The 21,529-nt window shown below is 35.9% G+C and overlaps 1 protein-coding gene across 1 annotated transcript in view; it reads right to left on the bottom strand.

The window, feature by feature from the left end:
* Window positions 1-318: 318 nt before the first annotated feature.
* LOC139902845 (phosphatidylinositol 4-kinase alpha 1-like) overlaps window positions 319-21,529 on the bottom strand; it is a 28,294-nt gene continuing 7,083 nt past the window's right edge. Inside the window, exons 4-26 of the mRNA XM_071885491.1 lie at window positions 16,695-16,865; window positions 16,087-16,245; window positions 15,759-15,886; window positions 11,814-12,120; window positions 11,447-11,615; window positions 10,615-10,832; window positions 9,441-9,599; window positions 9,158-9,340; window positions 8,404-8,940; window positions 7,309-7,668; window positions 6,378-6,592; window positions 5,835-6,018; window positions 5,593-5,729; window positions 5,336-5,489; window positions 4,496-4,762; window positions 3,754-3,831; window positions 3,374-3,421; window positions 3,117-3,289; window positions 2,839-3,034; window positions 2,210-2,350; window positions 1,783-1,991; window positions 1,520-1,681; window positions 319-673 (exon numbers count right to left, since the gene is read on the bottom strand). Of these exons, the coding sequence (XP_071741592.1) occupies window positions 415-673; window positions 1,520-1,681; window positions 1,783-1,991; window positions 2,210-2,350; window positions 2,839-3,034; window positions 3,117-3,289; window positions 3,374-3,421; window positions 3,754-3,831; window positions 4,496-4,762; window positions 5,336-5,489; window positions 5,593-5,729; window positions 5,835-6,018; window positions 6,378-6,592; window positions 7,309-7,668; window positions 8,404-8,940; window positions 9,158-9,340; window positions 9,441-9,599; window positions 10,615-10,832; window positions 11,447-11,615; window positions 11,814-12,120; window positions 15,759-15,886; window positions 16,087-16,245; window positions 16,695-16,865 (4,614 nt within the window). The 3' untranslated portion in view covers window positions 319-414. The remainder of the gene's footprint in view (window positions 674-1,519; window positions 1,682-1,782; window positions 1,992-2,209; window positions 2,351-2,838; window positions 3,035-3,116; window positions 3,290-3,373; window positions 3,422-3,753; window positions 3,832-4,495; window positions 4,763-5,335; window positions 5,490-5,592; window positions 5,730-5,834; window positions 6,019-6,377; window positions 6,593-7,308; window positions 7,669-8,403; window positions 8,941-9,157; window positions 9,341-9,440; window positions 9,600-10,614; window positions 10,833-11,446; window positions 11,616-11,813; window positions 12,121-15,758; window positions 15,887-16,086; window positions 16,246-16,694; window positions 16,866-21,529) is intronic.

The following is a 21,529-nucleotide window of genomic DNA, read 5'->3' as shown; positions in this document are numbered from 1 at the left end:
ATATAAAAAATAGAAACAGAACTCAGATTTTTGAGCACATAAACAAGTAAATAAAAAACGTTGACAATAAAAATTCAAATAAAGCACACCTTTACAAAAACAACATTGGTTATACAGATAAAAGAACTAGGGCGTGGACATGTCTTCAATATTACTCCACATTACATCACTGTACAAAAGTGTTCCACAATACCATAATTACCATAATAATTTATCAGCTAAGTAAAACTGTAAAAGTCAGAATTCCTACAATTTCTGCACAAGTCAACAACTCTCAGTTTTCACCTAATTGTCAATGCCTACATAAAGAATCGAAATTCCTGGAAAATTTAACATAATAATAAGAACAACAAGAGGATACACAAGTGGGGATCTGGGGATCAAATATACATATAACAAGCAAACGAAGCAGTTTCATTTTTCAATGCCCTGTTGCAGATATTGAATCAGATCATATCCAGCAGTTGACCATTTATCATATGCATCGGCACAAATACGCATCATGAAATTAGCTGCTTCTCTCTCACTCATCTCTGGATGAAATCTCTTTCTTAGATTGCCAATCGGGTCTCCTCTGCTAAAACATGGTAATCCACTTTCAACCATCATTAATACTGTGTTTATGATCCCGTCCATATACCGACGGGCTGCAAGGTATCCTTTCACGCACAAGCTGTAAAAAAAACAACACGTTTATATAAGAGAGACTAGGAATATTGAGACAGAAGATTCGATAACGTAATGTGTCCAGGCTAACTTGTAATATTAAACTTGATCTTTGTTAGTTGAGGTGATCAACTGGCAGATAAACCAGGGGATAATGGGCCAAATGGGTTCCGGTCAAAATGAGCAGTTTCATTTACTGGTCGAACGGTGTCTAGAAAAATGAACAGATACCTTTTTGATATTTTTATGTCAAACTCGTGCCCCAAATGAATAACGTATCGGCAGTGTTGCAAATCTCCTTATTTCTCCCGGAGATTTCGTTTTTGGAATGCAGGTCGAATGGTGTCTAGAAAAATTTCTCAGATTTTCTCGCTTATTTCTCAGATTTTCTTGTAAACTCTCGTAAAAATGTATACATATATAAATATATTTATTTATATATATGTATTTATATTTAAAAAAACTAAAAAGTCAACGTAAGTCAACGTCCGAGATCTCCCCAAAAATGTCCAAACGAGATCTCCCAGAGATCCGATTTCTCCAACCTTGCGTGTCAGTATGAGTACAGGTGGGTTGCTGGTATGTGAGGGTCAAAAGTCAAAACAGGTCAACATGCATTTCGTTGACTATCCAACACTTTCATAGAATAATGGCCCTCTTTTGTTTAATTTTAGTAAATAAGTAATTTATTATATATGAAGCAATATTATGATTAGAATTAGAATAATTATGAAAAGTCTTTCCAATAAAACGAGGTTCCGTACACTGCAGTCATCTATTACCTATTTATTGACCCATTCCAAAGAAATAGGTTAAATCACCAAAGCTAAAAAGAGGAACATGTTATGCTTACCTTACAAATAAGAACCAAGTTTCACTTTTCATCGCACCCGAGGGATCAAGCAGCTGGGTCATTTCATGACTCAGCTTAAAGTGAGCACTTTCAAACCGCATGTTTCCACCAGGTGACGTCTCCAAGATGAAACCAAAATCAATATGGACAAGTCTTCCAGAGCTGCACTCACAAATGTTCAGCTCAATATTTAATAAATACTTGACACGTCATAACAAACAGCTTCATTTTTATACAAGGGAATCAAGACTTTTGGAACTTACTTATCAATTAAAAGATTTCCATTATGTCTATCTTTTGGCTGAAGCAACAAGCTAGCAACAGCATACCCGGCACTACTGATAATGAAATTATGACGAGCAGCTTCGAAACTCGGAGACCCGACAGCTCCAAAATCCTGTTGAAATATTTCATATAAACCACCATCAGTCGTCTCACCCATCTGGCTTCTACTTCGTGTATTTGGAACAACCTGCAAAGACAAATAATAATATATTGGGTTTCATTTAAATGGTTACAACCCAAATTAACAACAAAATTATGTATGCAACTGGTTAAAATTAAACTTTAAACCCTAAACCCTAAACCCTAAATCCTAAACCCTAAACCCTAAACCCTAAACCCTAAACCTATTATATTTTAGAAATAAGGTTTGGAGCCTCAAAATATATCGTATGAAAGAAGGCTTACCTCAATTATTCCTCTTTCTGGATCAGTTGGAAGTACGCCATATGGAAACAAATAAAGATCGAGTCCAACTGCTTCAAATATGTCCTTCAGAAGTGAAATAACTTGTAACGCAAGCACATCTTGTCGGCAGTCATCTCCAACCTGCATCAATCAATAATAGTTAAAGAAATAATTTAGTGTCCTATTTTACATAAACCGCATAGTAATAATAATAACAATCTTAAGTATAACTTTTTTAAAATGTTGTGGAGTAATATGTAATCACTTATATGTAAGACCTTTAATTTACCCATCGACTATTTATCAGTAAAGTACCACTTGACTTGATCCATCTTTAAACGAGTGTCTTCAATCTAACCTCTAATTTCATATACAAAAATCCATCTATTGTAAATTGTGAAAATTTAAGCATATTGTTAGCCACCGCCCATCAAATGACTTTCAAGCCGTTCAACCTGTTTCTCTTTACTCACATCATTTAGCTTAAACTACATGACCTATAGAAAAAACAACGCCAAATTGACCCATTTACAAGTAATGGGTCTAATTTTCCATTTCAATTTGCAACCACATAAAATTAACAAAATAGCTTCAATGGTTTACAAGATTGAAATCGTGATGATGTTTACCTTAAAAATACAAGCTTGAGGTTTTGTAACATTAGGATCCCCATCTCGATCAGCTACGTCAAACGTGATCATAATTGGCACTTTTGCAGCTGATTGTAAAGGTATTCCACTGTTAACTTGAATACCCTTGACAAGCTTATTAGGAGCTGTCGGTAGATAAAGGTCATCACCATCCAACTGAATCTTTTCTAACTCTCTGTACTCAAATTAGTCACAAAACACATTGATTAATCATTAAAACACTCAAAAGAATACAATTTCAAACAAGAGAAAGATACCTTCGTATACCATCTCTTCTCTCTTCTTTTGGAAGAGGATAAAGAACACCTGATATAGAAGTGACTTTTTCAAAGAAATCAAATTCTCTGCGAAAAATGTCACGAGCCTTGGGATTGAAACCATCGATGATGTGTTGTCTAACAAGAGGCAGCAGAGCCAGAAATTCTGTTGTCTGAAAGATATTATAACGATATATGATTAGCTTCGTCTGTTTACAGAACAAGCGACGGTATATAAAATGGATAACAGGATATACCTTTGCTGATACTGCTTCTTTACCCTGCTCGGGTGCACAGGTCTCGCCCTGCACTCAAAAAATACTTCAGTTACTAACATGAAAATATGAAAGTTATATATATATTTTTTTTACGAGGAACCCCTACTACGAACGGGCACATTGGCCCCCCCGCAGCGGGTAAACCCCGGGTAAACGGCAAGCCAACCCTCCACCGCTACCAGGTAAAGCATCCTCAGGCTATTGGTCTCTTAAGTTCGCCCCAAGCGTTTGAAGTGCCTTGAAGGGAATCGAACCCGTGACCTCACCTTCATTGAAAGTGTTGGTGGCCATCCAAGCTATGCCTGGATGGTTATGAAAGTTATATTTATTTATTGAAAAAAATAGAAAATTGTGGTGACCTGTAAATGCCATATGAGAATATGAGAGAACACATCACTCCTTTGAGCAGCTCTGATCAGGTATCCTTCAACCAACTTCTACAGACTCACACAAAGACCCATCAGTTTAATTATATACTAGATAAACATAAGCTATTCAGTGGGACGAAAAGAATGTTATTCCAGTATTATGAATGGACTGATGCTGTGTTTGATTGCCTCTTAATTTAATGGTTCAACATTAAATGCTAAACTGTTCAGAATTCAGTGCGTTTGTTACTTGACATCTGAATGATAGATGATGCGAAACCACTCAACAATATGTGTTGAACCATTAAGAGAGTTGAAATACACTCTTAACCATTCAGCAGCTTCATTTTCTTTGATATGTTCCTTAGAATATATCTAAAACACTTATTAAACACTTATATTCTTTTATTCATTCATTTAAAATGTTAATACATCAATTTTATATCATGCATAGGCTAATGATCATCAAACAGGTTATTTGTCGTTCAGAACCTTTGAATCATTCAGCACTTAAAACGCACCCTGAATATTGGTTTGAAGCTGCTTCAAGCTCATTATAGTTAAAGTAGTTATTAAAGTCAGCTTCTTATAAACGAAAGCTTTTATCAAACGCAACCTGAATATTGGTTTGAAGATGCTTCAAGCTCATTATAGTTAAAGTAGTTATCAAAGTCTGCTTCTTATAAACGAAAGCACTAAAACTATATAACATAGATAAACGTGATGGAGCTACCTCATCGTCATATCTTAAAGCTTGTATTAGCTGAGGCATGAAAAAGGTAACACGAGATGGAGGATAGGACTCCAAGACCCTTAGAATATAAGCCATAACACGTGGGTGACCTTTGTATGCTGGAGTGAAATACTCAAGTGCTTGTGTGATTGAACAAGCTGCCCAGTGTACTAACTGTTGCAAAAGCGGAGAATCTTCATCGACTGCCCTAGTAGTCACAAAATATGGTAAAGCCTCCGGTATAGTACGGATCTCAAGTATATGCGCCTGCAACATTAACAAGCACAAGTGTAACTAAGGATGATAAAATAGTTCTAAACGTATAGTTGCAATGGTTCAATGTTATTAGGGGTAGTTTCAATAGTTGTTTCTGAATAGATCGTAGGGTCTATTCATTCAAGCAGACTTGTTGAGGTCTGTATCACGTTGTAACTTGATCTTCGGATCCTTTTGATTTTAAATCTGTTTTTTATCAAAAATAATAATAATAATAGTGCTGCCCAAAATGATCACAAAAAGAGTTAATAATTCAAATGCTATTTACTTTAACAAAATAAGATCAAGTTTTAAAGATGAAAATGAATAATCTGGATGGTTGGGTAACTGGTCAAAAGAAGCAGCTTTCTAGTACAAGTCCCTTTTTTGTACAATGAAAAATGATAAGGGTTATGTTAAATATAAAAGAAATATAATTATAGTTCATAGTGCTAGCAAGACACATGATGTGGATTGTTTACAGATAGATGCTCCCTTGATGTTAATGAGAATTAAATAAAAGGAGGCATTTTGTGTCCACGGAATATCAGGAAATAAAATAATATTCAAAATGGTCATATCTACCTGAACCAATTGTGTGAGTTCAGCCTTCAGATAAGAATTTGTAGGAAATCTAGCACCCAAAGAAAAAGCGATCCTGGGATCAATTGCGAATGCAGTTCTTGCATGTTCAGTCCATTTGTCCGAGTTAATTTTAAGCCGAGAAGATGTGCTCTCTCTGAGAATAAAAGAGTTAATGGTTATATGCACGGGATTATAAATCATAAAAAAATGATAAAATCAAAAACTGACAACTGAAAATAGATGTTTATAGAATTTACTTGGAGCCAAGAGGTTGTGCCCAGACATCAAGCCTTTCAGCTTCATGCTGGCATAGCATTAAAAGTAGCTGCTTCCTCTTCTCCATACTGACAGCATTATTCTCCATTGATCCCCAAATCGGGTGATAAGAATCTTTCTGAAGTTGACAATTGAAGATTACATGATCAGAACAATCAACAATTCAACATAGATTAAAAGAAACATGCATAAACACAGGTGATTGTACGAAAAAAGACCTTACCAAATTAATCAAAGCATTCCCATTTTCCTGACCGTGACCTTTAAAATTATTCTGAGGAACATCCATTCGGTGATTTAACAGAAACTGGAGAAAAGCATGAACAGATTGAGCCTCACTGTGTGCGAAATTCCCATTATTTGTCTGGTACCACTCGGGTTGATGGCAAAACCAGCCTAAAGATGCCCTGCAAAAAAAAAAAATGCCAATTCAGTCTTCCGTTGACTACCTCAAATTCCAGTCAGAAAATATTCCATAAAATTTCGCGGATGGTCGTCGTGGTTTGTATAGGATTACAGAAATGGTCCCTGTGGTTTGCACTTGTTTCACCGGTGGTAAAAGTTAACGGATATTTTTAATGACGGTTACTGACAGGGACCACCGGTGAAACAAGTGCAAACCATAGGGACCATCCTTGACGGAACAAAAAAGCATGTGGCCTATTTCTGTAACCCTACACAAACCACAGGGACCATCTGTGAAAGTTTATCTAGAAGTAATGTGAAGAGAAAATTATATAAAACAACACCAAGTAGAAAGTAATACCGGTAAATCCTGTCTTCTAGCAACTGAAGTCCTAATTTAAACCTTTGTAGGTTGACCTGGTATTGACATGAGCAAAGTTTGAGTCCAAGAAGCATAATAGTGAAAAATGTACCCGTGGCAGCTGGATGGCGTGAGAATCTCCATGGGAATTTTGTAGTCCCTTGCAACATTCTGCCAAGAAGCAAAAGTTGTTCTACACTATCGTGTCGAACTACCTGTAAAAATGTAAAGGGTCAGAGAAGAAAGAAAAAGAAATGAAATGATCTGTAATTATTCACTAATAGCAGCCTATTGCATTAGTTCTTTAGGACCATAATCTGCAACGTTTTCACTGAAGTCCAAAGGGTATAGTTAAAGTCAAAGCAAAACCATGTATAGGTTTCTTAAAATTCTTCAAAACTTAAATATTTAGAGGAAAAGGGGAAAAAAATCTAAGAAGATAAAACAACAAAACTCGAGGTTGTAAGGAGATAACAACCTCCTAGCAAGTTGTCTCATTAAAACAAAGAGCGCAATTGAATGTTTGGATGTACATCATTTAGCAAGTACATAACAAACAAAACAATTGAATGTTTATCACATTAGTTCATTCTTCCCTTTCCTTTCAAGTGAAAAAAAACCCATCATCATGAATCATGATTAATAATTATAATCCCATCAAAATTTTAAATTCATCTGAGCTAAATAGCCAACGAGAAGCTCATTTCAAATCCCAAAAGAAACAAGTTGAACCTGTAAAATTTTTCCAGTTTTAACACTACGGTTTTTTAATGTCAATGACTTGCAAACCTATTTTAATTTATCCCAGGACAAGCTACAATGACGAATGTAGCTAAACAATAATGATTAAAATAAAGAAAGAGCATAAATACATCTAGCTGTATTTCAAATACAATTTTTATAACTTTAGAGTTATGTAAATAAACCTCACCTCAAAGCGATCGATGAAAAACCCGAGCCATAGCCTATGAGCTAGAATTTCCTGAACTGGGTCCTTTTCGGGTAGTGGTTCTGGCTCACCAGGTGCAAGCTGAGGCCTTAACTTGGCAGCTGGTCCAAAGAACCTGACTTCAGACGCGAAGAGTCCACGTTTGGTATCAATGGTCCATAACCAAGCATCAACAAGCTCGGCTAAGACTACAGAACCCAATTGAGGAGCAGCAGAAACCAACCATGTCCAAATGAACACACCGGTCTCCATTGCATCAGGTGTAGAAATATAAGCCGGACACCAGCAAAGTAGTCTCAGAAGCTGTGAGAAGCTCTCGGCACTCGGTTTTTTATCTGACGCCTACAAATATCATCCAACAATTATTTAGTAAACAAACATTTTAATACGCACTCCCACATACACATATATATATTATTTTTTATTTAATTTTTATATTTTCATGCATTTGGGGCAGCCGAAGGTACTTCTGGAAGGAGTCTCTTCGGTATTACAGTCTACATCTTACCTCCCCATATGCCACTTCAGCGGGATTTTGGGTAATGTTGTATTTAGCCACAAAAAAAAAAAAAAAAGGTGTTGCACAAGATAATCAATACTATAATACCCTATACCCTACTAATATGATTATATACAAGGATTATATACAAGAATATGATATTAAGGGTATACATAGCTAGAAAATGGAATTTTTCATTTTTGAGGAGAAAGTTATCCTTCTTTTTCTTCAGAGATATCTATAGATGTAGTGCATATCATCAATGCTATAATTATAGTCACATTTCCTAGTATGGAATGAGTTGGGCCACTGAGTACATTCGATAGCACATGCTCACCATTGTCCTACATATATTTCCTCGTGGTAACATTATTGAGAAATAAAATTAACTGTAAAATATAAAACAAAATAAACTTAATAGCAATTTGTCCTACATAAGAGAAATGATAGAGAAAGATGTAGAAGTTAATGCTTTGACACATTCGTAAATTAAAAAGGCAATCCAATAAAACTGTAACTTTTAATCAACTTTCTTAACCATAATATTTTCACATTCAAGTCTAAAAACTAGTGTTTACCAGATTTGAGAGAAGTAGTGCAGTTGCCTGAGAACAAGTTTCACGAAATGACAACTTGTCAACCTTCCCACCTTTCTCTGAAGTGGAAACAAACTTTTGAAGAAGACGCACAAACTTGTTAAGTAATATCTCATTAAATGATTGCTTTTTGGGCCTGGTCAATTGTGGAAAAGATCCAGATACCAGCCTTGAAAAACCATTAGATCCAAAACCAGACATAACAACTTCATTATCATCATCTGCACTCTCCATATTCTCATACAATCTTGTCATACCAGCAATTTCTCCTGCATGATTACACTTAACTGTAGCACTAACAATTGCAGTGCTAAGAACTTCAATGTTGAATGACTCCAATAATTTTAGGTTTCCGCCTGACGCAGCAGCTGCAGATGCCATTACGGCAGGGATGTTGGCGGTTTTTGTGCCGGTCCAACATTCGATTTTACCTGTACCTATTTGTATTTCGGATAAAAGAGAAACAACATCTGTTGTGGGTTGTGCTTTTTGCCATGTGTTTGCTTTACAAAGTTGCTCCTGAAATCAACAACAAAATAAGTCAACCGGAGACATAAGTCTAATCAACACGCTGCAAGACTAAACTATTTATCATGTGTAACCAATATTCAGAATATATTTAACGCGTGAACAGTTTCTAAACAGCAAAACTAGAATTAGAAAATCAAAGAAAATGTAAAAATTTTGCCATGCGACCATATACAGTGGTACTGGCCCAACATGAAGTTAAACAAACCTGAAGAAGACCCTGGCTGGTGCATGGTGCATATGATAGTGAAACGACAATCCATTCCCGAACAACTTTTTTATACAAAGAGCGAACAGAAGCAATAAAAGCAGGATCACTGACAAGAGTTGAGGTCGGGTTATCATTTACAGAAAAGAGAAGAGAATCCAGACAAGATGATTTCCACAAAACCTGTAGGCATAAACAAGTAGAAGTAGAAGTTTTACATTAAAAACTAATAAAAAAAAATTAAAAAAAAAAAAAAAAAAAACTGATATTAAATGTACTATACCTGAGGGAATCTCTCTCTCAAACGAGACAACAGATTAACCGATAAGTCTCGGATGTGATCTTCTCTCATAGACATACTCTTTATGAGGAAACAAGCATGGACAGCCAGAGTTGACTCCCTAATCTCCGCTGCATCTCCTGTCTCGCATATTTGAGACTCCTGCAGCCATTATAAAATTCATTTTGATAAAAACATGTGCATCAGATTATTATACGTTTAGCATAATCCGTGAAGATTTGTGTAGCAAGCAACTCTAAGATACCGTCATGAAAACAACAATAAGAATCATAAAATAACTTGTTCCCTAATAATCTAAAATGCATTACACTAAAAAAATACAATCAGCATACAAAGCCCAAACAAGTTGCCTCTTGTTCCAAGGAATGAAAAGTAGTTGGACCCACACATATTATATGACATTATGTTCTAAAATGTGTAGCTTCATCCCTCCATTGTTGAACAAATAACAACCATTAACAAGGCCAGTATAACCATTAAGTTAACAACAACAAAAACAATAAACAATCATACGAGTGTGAGGCGTGGGGAAGGTTAAATATAGACAATAATTACTCCACCCTAGGAAAAAGGGTTATTCTCCACCTAAGGGCAGAGAAAGTCATCCATTTACCCAATCAACAAAAGAATACTAAAAGCCTTTAGACTAATGATGGTGTCAAAGCAAAAAAAAAAAAAAAAAAAAAACAAAAGAAGCGAGAAAGTCATTCTAACACCTATGACATGTAAAATGTAAACCCCATAAACAATTTAATTTGGCACAACATCAGATTCACGATGAACTTTAACCCAAAGAAGATAGGTCACACGCAAAATAAACATAGAGCGGGTTTAACGTAGAGAAGTATTAGGAGGATTTTGGTGCCGACATGTGTCCTGACGCACCATCTTTACACTTTGCTGCACCATTTGCATTACGTGATGAGGTCTTTTGGTGCAATAGTGCGTAATGTTAAAAGTGATGCATCAGTACACATAGCAGCATCAGAATCATCACTACACATTTCTATGTAAAGCTCCTTTTTATAAGCAAACATCAACAAGTAACTGATAACCGATCATGAGTAAAAAGTTATCATGAATAGATAACAAATTAACAATTAACAAATTAATAATAAAGGATAACCAAAACAAATATGGAGTAATAATTAATTACCAGCCATGATATTGCTGTCTCAAAAGCACGATGTACAATGGCAATTAAGCATTGCGATACAGCTGGCATGAGATTTGGGCTTTTAAGATACTCAAAAACACAGCTGAAGGAACTCCTAGAAGTAGTAGAGCTGGGACCACTATTAAGGATGCCACCATTGCTACTAAATCGTATGATTTCCAAAAATGCAACAGCAAGAAGATAAGTTGCCTTCACCCCTGAACATTTTTAGAAAAAAAAACTTTCAAAAAGTAGAAGTAAACCCGGAATTTCTAAAAGTGCAACAGAAGAAGATAAGTTGCCTTCTCCCTGAACCTTTTTAGACAAAGAATGAAAAAAAAAAAAAAAAAAAGTATTTCAAAAAGTAGAAGTAAACCGGACATCTAACTCAAGACGACAAACACAAAAATCTTCCAAACCAATAGTGGGGATGTAAAAACCATCACTAGATAGCCCAATGGTTGGGGCCATGAGTTACTTGCAAGAGGTCTTAGGTTCGAATCCTGTCTAGGATGAATATTTAGTGGTGTCCAGGGATGGGTTAGAAACAGCCAGGGAGTAATCCTGCTGGACTGCGTACATCAGAGTGTGTGGGGTCGGATTACTCGCCCTCCCCGGTAGCCTGAACAGGGAAAGGACTTCTATCCTTTTTAGTGGGGATGTAAATAATAATGTGGGAAGAACATAGTTCATCAGTAACTGATAACATACTTGTGAAGAGCACACTGCAAATACATGTGCTACCAATGCACCAAGTAGCAAAGGGCTGTAATAGAAATCTAGTAGTGTATGCAACGTGAAGTTATATGATATACTAACTAGTACTACCTACCTGAAATTGTGGTCATTGCTCCAACTTCAACGCGCCCTCCTAATGAAGCAGAGAGTGCTGTTCTTTGGCTTAAAGCAGCTTTCTCATTTCCACTTCCTCGACGACTACCAGGATTGTGAAGGGCATTTAGTTCTAATTCATCTTCTAGCCATTTTACAGAACTAACAACCTGACAAATGGGAAAACAAAATCACATAATTATGAAATAGTTTAGCAGGTTTTCTGCATTTAAATAGCACCTGTCAACCCAAAGTTTAAATCTGTATATCCTCAATTTCCTGAAAGGTAACTAGTAACTACTTCCAAATATTATAATAAATCATCAAATCAAAGTATTCATTAAAGTTTCCAGTGAATGCTAACATACAAGGGGTGGAGTCCCTTGAGATATGCGTTGAACAGCAGAAGACCACTCGGGATTCCACATGTAGGGTCCACCGACAGCTTGAAGGGCAACCGCACTTGTGTTCCCTCCGTTGCTCAATGTTGTAGAGTTTGATTTTAATGGGATTGCGGAATTAAGCACTGGAGGTGCCAAGCCAAAAAGAGCAATGTAGAACCACAGGTTACGAAATAACTTCAGGAGTGACGGTTCAATATCCGCCGTTGGATCAAAATCAGAACATATTTCAGCCACAGCAGGAAGTAAAGGGCCAAGAAAATCAGCTCCGCTGCTGCAAATCAGAAAAAAATGCATTGGAGTAACAGCATCAGACGCATATCTAGTATTAAATGCCTCAGTAACTTAACATTCTAAAGAATGTACAGCAAAAAATCAAATATATATATATATATATATATATATATATATATATATATATATATATATATATATATATATATATATATATATATATATATATATATATATATATATATATATATATATATATATATATATAGGGGCAGGATCAATGGGGAAGTAACCAATCGGGGGGAAGCGGGGGGAAGCAAAAATTTTTTTTTTGGAATTTCTTTTTTCAGGCATCAAGATCACGTGAAAATATGAACATTTAGAAAAGACACTTCGTGATGAATGTTATTATTTAGGCGGAAAAACGATCGACAAAAATAACATTCAAGATAATATAGTTCGTGAAGAATGTTAACGTTTTTTTTTCATGTTTTGTGAAGTAAAATTTAGCCCGATTTAGAGTTTAGGGTTTGGTGTTTTGGGTTTATTCCATAAACTCAAAACACCAAACCCTAAACCCTAAACTCTAAACCGTTCGTGTTAAAAACTCAATCTAAATCCTAAATCTAAACCCTAAATCTAAACCCTAAACTCTAAATTTCTAAACCCTAATATCTAAACCCTATAAACCCTAATATCTAAACCCTAAAACCTCAACATACGCTCGAAAAACACGATAATTGTTATATATTAGTTCTTCGAGCGTTTTCCCGCCAAAATAAAAACATTTATCACAAAGTGTCTTTATTAAATGTTCATATTTTCATCCAATCTATAATGTTCGTGAACAAAGTTTTTTCAAAAAACGAAAAAAAAAAAAAAAATTTGCTTCCCCCGATTGGTTACTACCAATCGAGGGGAAGCGGGGGAAGGAAAAAAAAATTCGTTTTTTTTGAATTTTTTTTTCCCGGCATCAAGATCACACGAAAATATGAACATTTAGAAGAGACACTTCGTGATGAATGTTATTATTTAGGCGGGAAAACGATCTACAAAAATAACATTCAAGATAATATTGTTCGTGAAGAATATGAACGTTTTTTTTTTTTCATGTTTTGTGAAGTAAAATTTAGCTCGATTTAGAGTTTAGGGTTTGGTGTTTTGGGTTTATTCCATAAACCCAAAACACCAAACCCTAAACCGTTCGTGTTAAAAACTCAATCTAAATCCTAAATCTAAACCCTAAACCCTAAATTTCTAAACCCTAATATCTAAACCCTAATATCTAAACCCCAATAGCTAAAACCTCAAAATACGTTCGAAAAACACGATAATTGTTATATATTACTTCTTCGAGCGTTTTCCCGCCAAAATAAAAACATTTATCTCAAAGTGTCTCTACTAAATGTTCATATTTTCATCTCATCTATAATGTTCGTGAACAAAGTTTTTTCAAAAAACGAAAAAAAAAAAAAATTTGCTTATATATAGGGGTAGGATCAAGAGGGAAGTAACCAATCGGGGGAAGCGGGGGGAAGCGGGGGGAAGCAAATTTTTTTTTTTTTTTTTTTTTTTTTTGTTTTTTGAAAAAGCTTTGTTCACGAACATTATAGATTGGATGAAAATAAGAACATTTAGAAAAGACAATGTTATTATTTTGGCGGGAAAACGCTCGAAGAAGTAATATATAACAATTATCGTGTTTTTTGAGCGTATGTTGAGGTTTTAGACATTAGGGTTTAGATATTAGGGTTTATAGGGTTTAGATATTAGGGTTTAGATATTAGGGTTTAGAAATTTAGGGTTTAGAAATTTAGGGTTTAGATTTAGGATTTAGATTGAGTTTTTAACACGAACGGTTTAGAGTTTAGGGTTTAGGGTTTGGTGTTTTAGGTCCTAAACCCTAAACCCTAAACTCTAAATCGGGCTAAATTTTACTTCACAAAACATGAAGAAAAAAAAAACGTTAACATTCTTCACGAACAATATTATCTTGAATGTTATTTTTGTCGATCGTTTTCCCGCCAAAATAATAACATTCATCACGAAGTGTCTTTTCTAAATGTTCTTATTTTCATCCAATCTATAATGTTCGTGAACAAAGTTTTTTCAAAAAACGAATTTTTTTTTTTTTTGCTTCCCCCGCTTCCCCCCGATTGGTTACTTCCCCATTGATCCTGCCCCTACATATATATATATATATATATATATATATATATATATATATAGCACTTTTTTGGGGGGGAAGTAATTTTTTTCGTTTTTTTGCAAACATTAAGATCACATGAAAATATGAACATTTAAAAAAGACACTTTGTGATAAATGTTATTATTTTGGTGTGAAAACGCCCGAAGAAATAAATGATAACATATATATCATATATATCATATGTAATGTTTTAATTAAAGTTTGTTTTTTAAGGTGTTAAAAATAAGGGTTTAGGGTTTAGAAATTAGGGTTTAGGGTTTAGATTGATTACTTAACATTAACGGTTTAGAGTTTAGGGTTTAGGGTTTAGGAACTAAACCCAAAACACTCAACCCTAAACTCTAAATCGGGCTAAATTTTGAAAAAAAGAAAAAAAAAAAACTTCAAATAAGATGAAAAAAGAACGATGATGAAAAACTCTAATTAAAACATTACTTGTTATCATTTATTTCTTCGAGCGTTTTCCCGCCAAAGTAATAACACTTATCACAAAGTGTCTTTTTTAAATGTTCATATTTTCATGTGATCTTAATGTTTGAAAAAGAATAAAAAAAAAAAAAAAAAATTACTTCCCCCCAAAAAAAAGTGCTTCCCTCTTGATGATGACCCTATATATATATATATATATATATATATATATATATATAGTGGTAGGATCACGAGGGAAGTAACCATTCGGGGGGAAGCGGGGGGAAGCAAAAACTTTTTTTTTCTTTTCGTTTTTTGAAAAAACTTTGTTCACGAACATTATAGATGAGATGAAAATATGAACATTTAGTAGAGACACTTTGTGATAAATGTTTTTATTTTGGCGGGAAAACGCTCGAAGAAGTAATATATAACAATTATCGTGTTTTTCGAACGTATTTTGAGGTTTTAGCTATTGGGGTTTAGATATTAGGGTTTATAGGGTTTAGATATTAGGGTTTAGAAATTTAGGGTTTAGGGTTTAGATTTAGGGTTTAGATTTAGGATTTAGATTGAGTTTTTAACACAAACGGTTTAGAGTTTAGGGTTTAGGGTTTAGGGTTTAGGGTTTGGTGTTTTGGGTTTATGGAATAAATCCAAACCACCAAACCCTAAACCCTAAACCCTAAACCCTAAACCCTAAATCGGGCTAAATTTTACTTCACAAAACATGAAAGAAAAAAAAACGTTCATATTCTTCACAAACAATATTATCTTGAATGTTATTTTTGTCGATCGTTTTCCCGCCTAAATAATAACATTCATCACAAAGTGTCTCTTCTAAATGTTCATATTTTCGTGTGATCTTGATGCCGAAAAAAAAATTTCAAAAAAAACGAAAAAAAAAAAAATATTTTGCTTCCCCCGATTGGTTACTTCCCCATTGATCCTGCCCCTATATATATATATATATATATATATATATATATATATATATATATATATATATATATATATATACTGCATTATTATCATGAAATACAACAAAACACAACACTCACCTTCCACTTTTGGACTCAGCAGCTAATCCTACATCTGAGCATAAAGATAGAAGGCGGTGACGAAAGTCCACTCGAAGTTTTCCATTTGTTAGGCCTCTAGCTATCAATTTAAATCCTGCAGGAAGAGTCTTGAAAGTAATTGAACTTAGTGAGCATACAAGATAGAATTGATATTACGAAGTCCAATTGAAGATGACAGTAAACAAATTGTTATGTTAAACCAGTTTCAAAACCACCATTATTAGAATAAATGAATAAAAGTATAAATTAATGCAAGCAAATTTTTAATGCCTAGTCCAATAAGAATCCAGTTGCTACAAGGATATACCTCAACACGTTCTGTATTGGCTTCAGCTGGCAAGGTCTTGCTTTCTGCAGATCCAATGCTGGAAAGTTTACTTAAGTAGCTTCTTATCATAAGCACAACAGATTCACGATACGACTTCTCAAAACCTAAACTCGCGATGCGAGAAACAGCATCAAGAAGCTGCAGTGTGTCAAAAAAGAAAGTTTGAGAATGCCTTTATGTGAACACTTCAATGAACTTTATTGTTATAAAAAAAGCTAAAGATTCAATCACTTAGGTTAAAATGTTGTGGCCCAATGTCAAGTATTGTAATAGCCGTGACAATATGGACATGTAAGCCAGATTGAGTAACGAGTACAACAGGATGGCGCTGAAACAAAATGCTTTTTATACAAGCCAAAAAGGGTCAGACCGGGTTGATTTGACCCACAGTCACTCCTGTTGCACGTTTAGACCCGTTGGAGATATTCAATGTAAATCAACCCATGCATAACTGAATGGATTGAAGTTGCCAGCTCAACATTTAATCAAAGTTGCTTTGATAGTGATTGCAAGAACAAAAAAAGTGATCCCGAAGATAAAGGAATTATAATCATATAATAAAACATGATTTATGATAAGAATCGTACTCGGAGACGCAATAAGCCAGGTGTAGAAGCATCACCCTCCTCCAAACTTTCAATGAATAGTGGCAATACATTGTCCACCACTTCAACTTTCTTAACTTGTATATTTAAGTCTGCAAGCAACCGAATGACATTGAGCTGTACAATGGGAACTGTCTGCTTCTCTTTTGCATCCTGAAGTTATATGCACCGATCATAAACATATAATGTTATAACAAATGAACGAAAATTCCATCCCCATGTAAAGTGAATTCAAATCTTATATAACCCTAAAGAGTCACTGTTGAACTTGTAACATCCCGCCTTTTTCAGTCAACTTTTCCGTTTAACTATTTTAAACTCCGTTATATGTTTATAACATCTCCCGTTAATACGCGTTTCAATTATTTGTTTTAGGTAATTTAACGCACCCGATTGCAACTTGAGGGACTAGTTTCGCCAAGACACCAAAGTGGTGACTAGCCACTTGACTAGTCAACCTCTTCCACCTCATTTCTCCATTTAATTTTCCTTTTCATCTAATACTTCCACCATTTCTTTAATTCCATCAAAAAGCAATTCATCATCCATATTCAATCGATCAAGCTTCGGGCCAAACAAATTACATATTTGAACTCCTCGTGATCTCCTCTTCGATTCCATACCGATTTCATCAAATTTGGGTAACTTTCTAAAATCACTAATTTTATGTGTTCTTGAGTTTTTGAGTTAAAAGGTTGTTAATTAGTGTTTATGGCTCAAGTCTAGTATGATTATGTGTTTTGTATGCTTGTTCTTGCTATTTTGGTGTAACTAGCTCATATTGAAAGAATGCTTGTTTAATCTTGAGTTTTAGGTGAGTTTTAGGTGTACATATGTTATTTGATGATGAAAATTCATGTTTTAATTGTGTTCCTAACATCACTAGCTTCAAATTGGTATGTAGTTTGACATGGATTAGTTTCATAAGCAAGATTGTTGATTTTATGATTTTGGGTTAGGGTTTGATAAAAGTAAATTGAATATTTGATGCATTAAATGCTTAGCAATGTTAATTGTAAGTGTCTAGTTGTGTTGTATGCTTGATTATCTTCAAAACGGCGTATTACACATGTGCATTAATTTACCGAATCATAATATGGCATTTATGAACTTGGAGTAATAAATGATGAGCATTAATGGTGATTTTGATATAAGTTGTTTGGTTTTGATTGAGTAAATGCGTTTAGTTATTCTCCTTGTCAAATTACCTTTCTCATGTTATATGATATGCGTTTTAAGTGTTTTCGGTGCATGAAATATGTTAAAATGAGTTTTGGTTCGTTACTTAAGTTATTTTTTTTTTTTTTCTGCAATCAGCACTTCCCCAGGTTATGCGCGCCGCGCGTGCACCTACGCACCGCGCAAATCAGAAAAACCAAATAAATGGTTCCCTTGGTCGAGTTCTGACCTGGTATTGCACATGGGTGCGCGCCGCGCAACCCATTGCGCACCGCGCAAATGGCCCAGGCCAACTTCCTTGTCTTTAAACGCTCCCAAAATGTTTCCCGCTTAACCGTAACTCCGATTAACATGAAACTTGACTATTATGCTCGTATATGACTTCTCATCATGAGAAAATTGTCGGACACCCGACCCGACCTCGTTGACTTTGACTTTGACCAAGTTTGACTTTTAGTCAACCTTAACCAAACGATTATACAATCGTTCTAACATGCTCAACTACTTGTATCTTGCATGAAACTTGACAATTTGATTCACATGCTTTATTAATCGAGTCGTATTGAGCCATAGGACTAACGGAACATCTTTGACCCTTCGTGACTATCGTTATTGATACAACCTATTTGTTTAGGTCAAGACTAGCATTGTTCTTTGCACACGTTACTTGTCGAAGTACTTTTTGTTCGTGCATACAAGGTGAGATCATAGTCCCACTTTTACTTTTTTTTTTAACTTACTTTTGGGATGAGAAAACATAAACGTTCTTTTAAACTAAGTGAACACAAGTACAGGAAAACAAACATTCTACATACGAGTTTGAACACAAATCCTCAATTCGATTATCATTAGTTACACTTGACGGGTGTAAGAGAGAACTTATGTTATATGGCCATATGGGTTTGACAAACCCTCACTTCGGACGGTTCGCTACCGTCTACGGGTGAAATATATTTTCGAGAAACAGTGTATGTTCTAACACTATTATGATGGGGTTCAATGGAAGGAAACGTTAAGCCTTGATAATTGGGTGCTCGTGAATATTAACTTTTAGAATGTATTACTACTTTATTAATGTTGCAAATCTTGTGGTTCGACTTACCTTCATTCACTTACTTATTTAAACCTATGATTTCACCAACGTTTTCGTTGACAGATTCTCTATGTTTTTCTCAGGTCCTTGAACTTAGGTGATACATGCTTCCGCTCATACTTTTTGATACTTGCATTGGATGTCGAGTATACTTGCATACGTGGAGCGTCTTTTTGGCTACTTTAAACTATGTCGCACGTGTTTCATATGAACTATAACTTTTGTTATGTACTTGCCTTGGGAATTACTTTTGTAAACATTGAAACATCCTTTTATGAAATGAATGCGACATATTTTCGGTCAAACTTTGTTATAGATGCTTATAACCATGTAATGGGACCATACGTAGTCGACGCCGTCACTTGACGATTTATCGGGGTCGCTACAAGTGGTATCAGAGCCTTGGTTGTAGGGATTTAGAGTTCATTGGTGTCAAACCCAAGTCATAGGGTACATTGGTGAGTCTAGACTACAACCGGCATATAGACTTGACATAGGAATTACTTGACTACTTGTGCATTTATACTCGAACTCTCTCACTCATATCTACTCTTATTCTATCTAAACCTTGCGTTGTATAATTTAATTGACACGCCACCTTGACTATATGATGTAATGTCTAATGCACATATGAATTAGGGTAATATAATTCCCGGAAATTATATTACGGTGACTCATATGAACATACCGACATTATGACATAAAGAATTTAAGGCAAGTCAAGGATAATTTTCTCTTTATCTTTATTCCATATCACGGTTAGTATTATTTAGAATACTAACCAACGGTATTCTTGTGTTTTGAAGGAACAATGGCTCGTCGACGCGCCCCTCCCGAAACTCCCGAACAAGCTTTGCAACGCATGATAGCCACCGTCGTGGATGCGGCCATGGCCGGTCACTCGTCCAACAACAACAATAATAACAACAACAACAACCAAGGAGCCGGTAACTCTAGCGAAGGGTGGTCCTACAAAGCTTTCATGGGGTGCAAACCTCACTCGTATGATGGGACCGGTGGACCGGTTGTGCTTACTCGTTGGTTTGAACAAACCGAGGCCGTCTTTAGCATAAGCGGTTGTCGGGATCAAGACAAGGTCAAATACTCCACCCACACTTTCTCCGGGATTGCTCTAACATGGTGGAACACCTATGTTCAATCGGTGGGTACAGATGAAGCTCATGCCCTCTCTTGGGCCGATCTAAGGGAAAAGATGATTGTTGAATATTTTCCGCGTGAAGAAACCCGCAAGCTTGAGGAAGAACTAAGAGCTTTGAAAGCGGTCGGAAACGATCTTAAAGCTTATAATCAACGCTTCGCCGAACTATCCTTGATGTGTCCTAATCTTGTTAACCCCGAATCTCAAAGGATTGAGCTCTACATGCTCGGTCTTCCAAAAAGCATCAAACAAGGGGTGATGTCATCCAAACCCACTACTCATCAAACCGCTATGAACATGGCTCGCCAATTAATTGAAACGGTTGACGAAATCGTAGTACCGGCTCCTAAGGCCGAGGACAAGTCGGGTGGCAACAAAAGGAAATGGGAAGTCACTCCATCAACTAACTACAACAACAATACCTTCACCAAAAAGCCTTTCAACAACGACGGCAAGAAGGGTTATGTCGGAAACTTACCTCTTTGCAACAAATGCCACAAACATCATTACGGCGAATGTAACAAGCTAGTTTGTCACCGTTGCCAAGGAGTTGGTCATAGGGCCAACAATTGCACAAGCGCCGCCCCCGTCGCTCGAAAGGGGCCCAATCCTCCAAGAACGGCCACTTGTTATGAATGTGGTCAACCGGGTCACTATAGGAACGAATGCCCGAAGAAGAAAGCCAACCCCAACAACCGAGGCCGAGCCTTCAACATCAACACCGAGGAAGCCCGAGACGATAACGAATTAGTCACGGGTACGTTTCTTCTCAACAACACTTATGTTACTTGCTTATTCGATTCGGGTGCCGATAAATGTTTTGTGTCTAAGACTTTGACTCCTACTCTTTGCACTCCACCACACCCTTTAGATACTACTTATTCCATCGAAGTGGCCGATGGAAAACTCTTAAGTGCCGACACATATTACCGGGGGTGTACTTTAAACATTTTGGGTAATGAATTTGAAATTGACTTGATACCCATGGAACTAGGAAGTTTTGATGTAATAATCGGTATGAATTGGATGGTCAAAAATAAATCTCACATTCTTTGCGACCTTCACGCAATCCGAATTCCTATCGAGAATGGTGAACCATTGATTGTCTATGGCGACAAAAATTGCACCGGACTCAATCTCGTTTCGTGCCTTAAAGTTCGAAAGCTACTTCGCAAGGGTTGTTTCGCAATTCTTGCTCACATTAAGAAAGTCGAGGCCGATGAGAAGCGCATCGATGATGTGCCAATTGTTAGTGACTTTTCCGATGTATTTCCCGACGAATTACCGGGTCTTCCACCTCATCGACCGGTTGAATTTCAAATCGATCTTATTCCAGGAGCCGCACCCGTAGCGCGTGCACCGTATAGACTCGCTCCATCCGAATTG

The sequence above is a fragment of the Rutidosis leptorrhynchoides genome, chromosome 3 (genome assembly GCF_046630445.1).
Source record: "Rutidosis leptorrhynchoides isolate AG116_Rl617_1_P2 chromosome 3, CSIRO_AGI_Rlap_v1, whole genome shotgun sequence".
Classification (NCBI taxonomy): Eukaryota; Viridiplantae; Streptophyta; class Magnoliopsida; order Asterales; family Asteraceae; genus Rutidosis; species Rutidosis leptorrhynchoides.
Note: the sequence above shows the minus strand (reverse complement) of the source record. Positions and strands in the feature narration are given on the sequence as shown.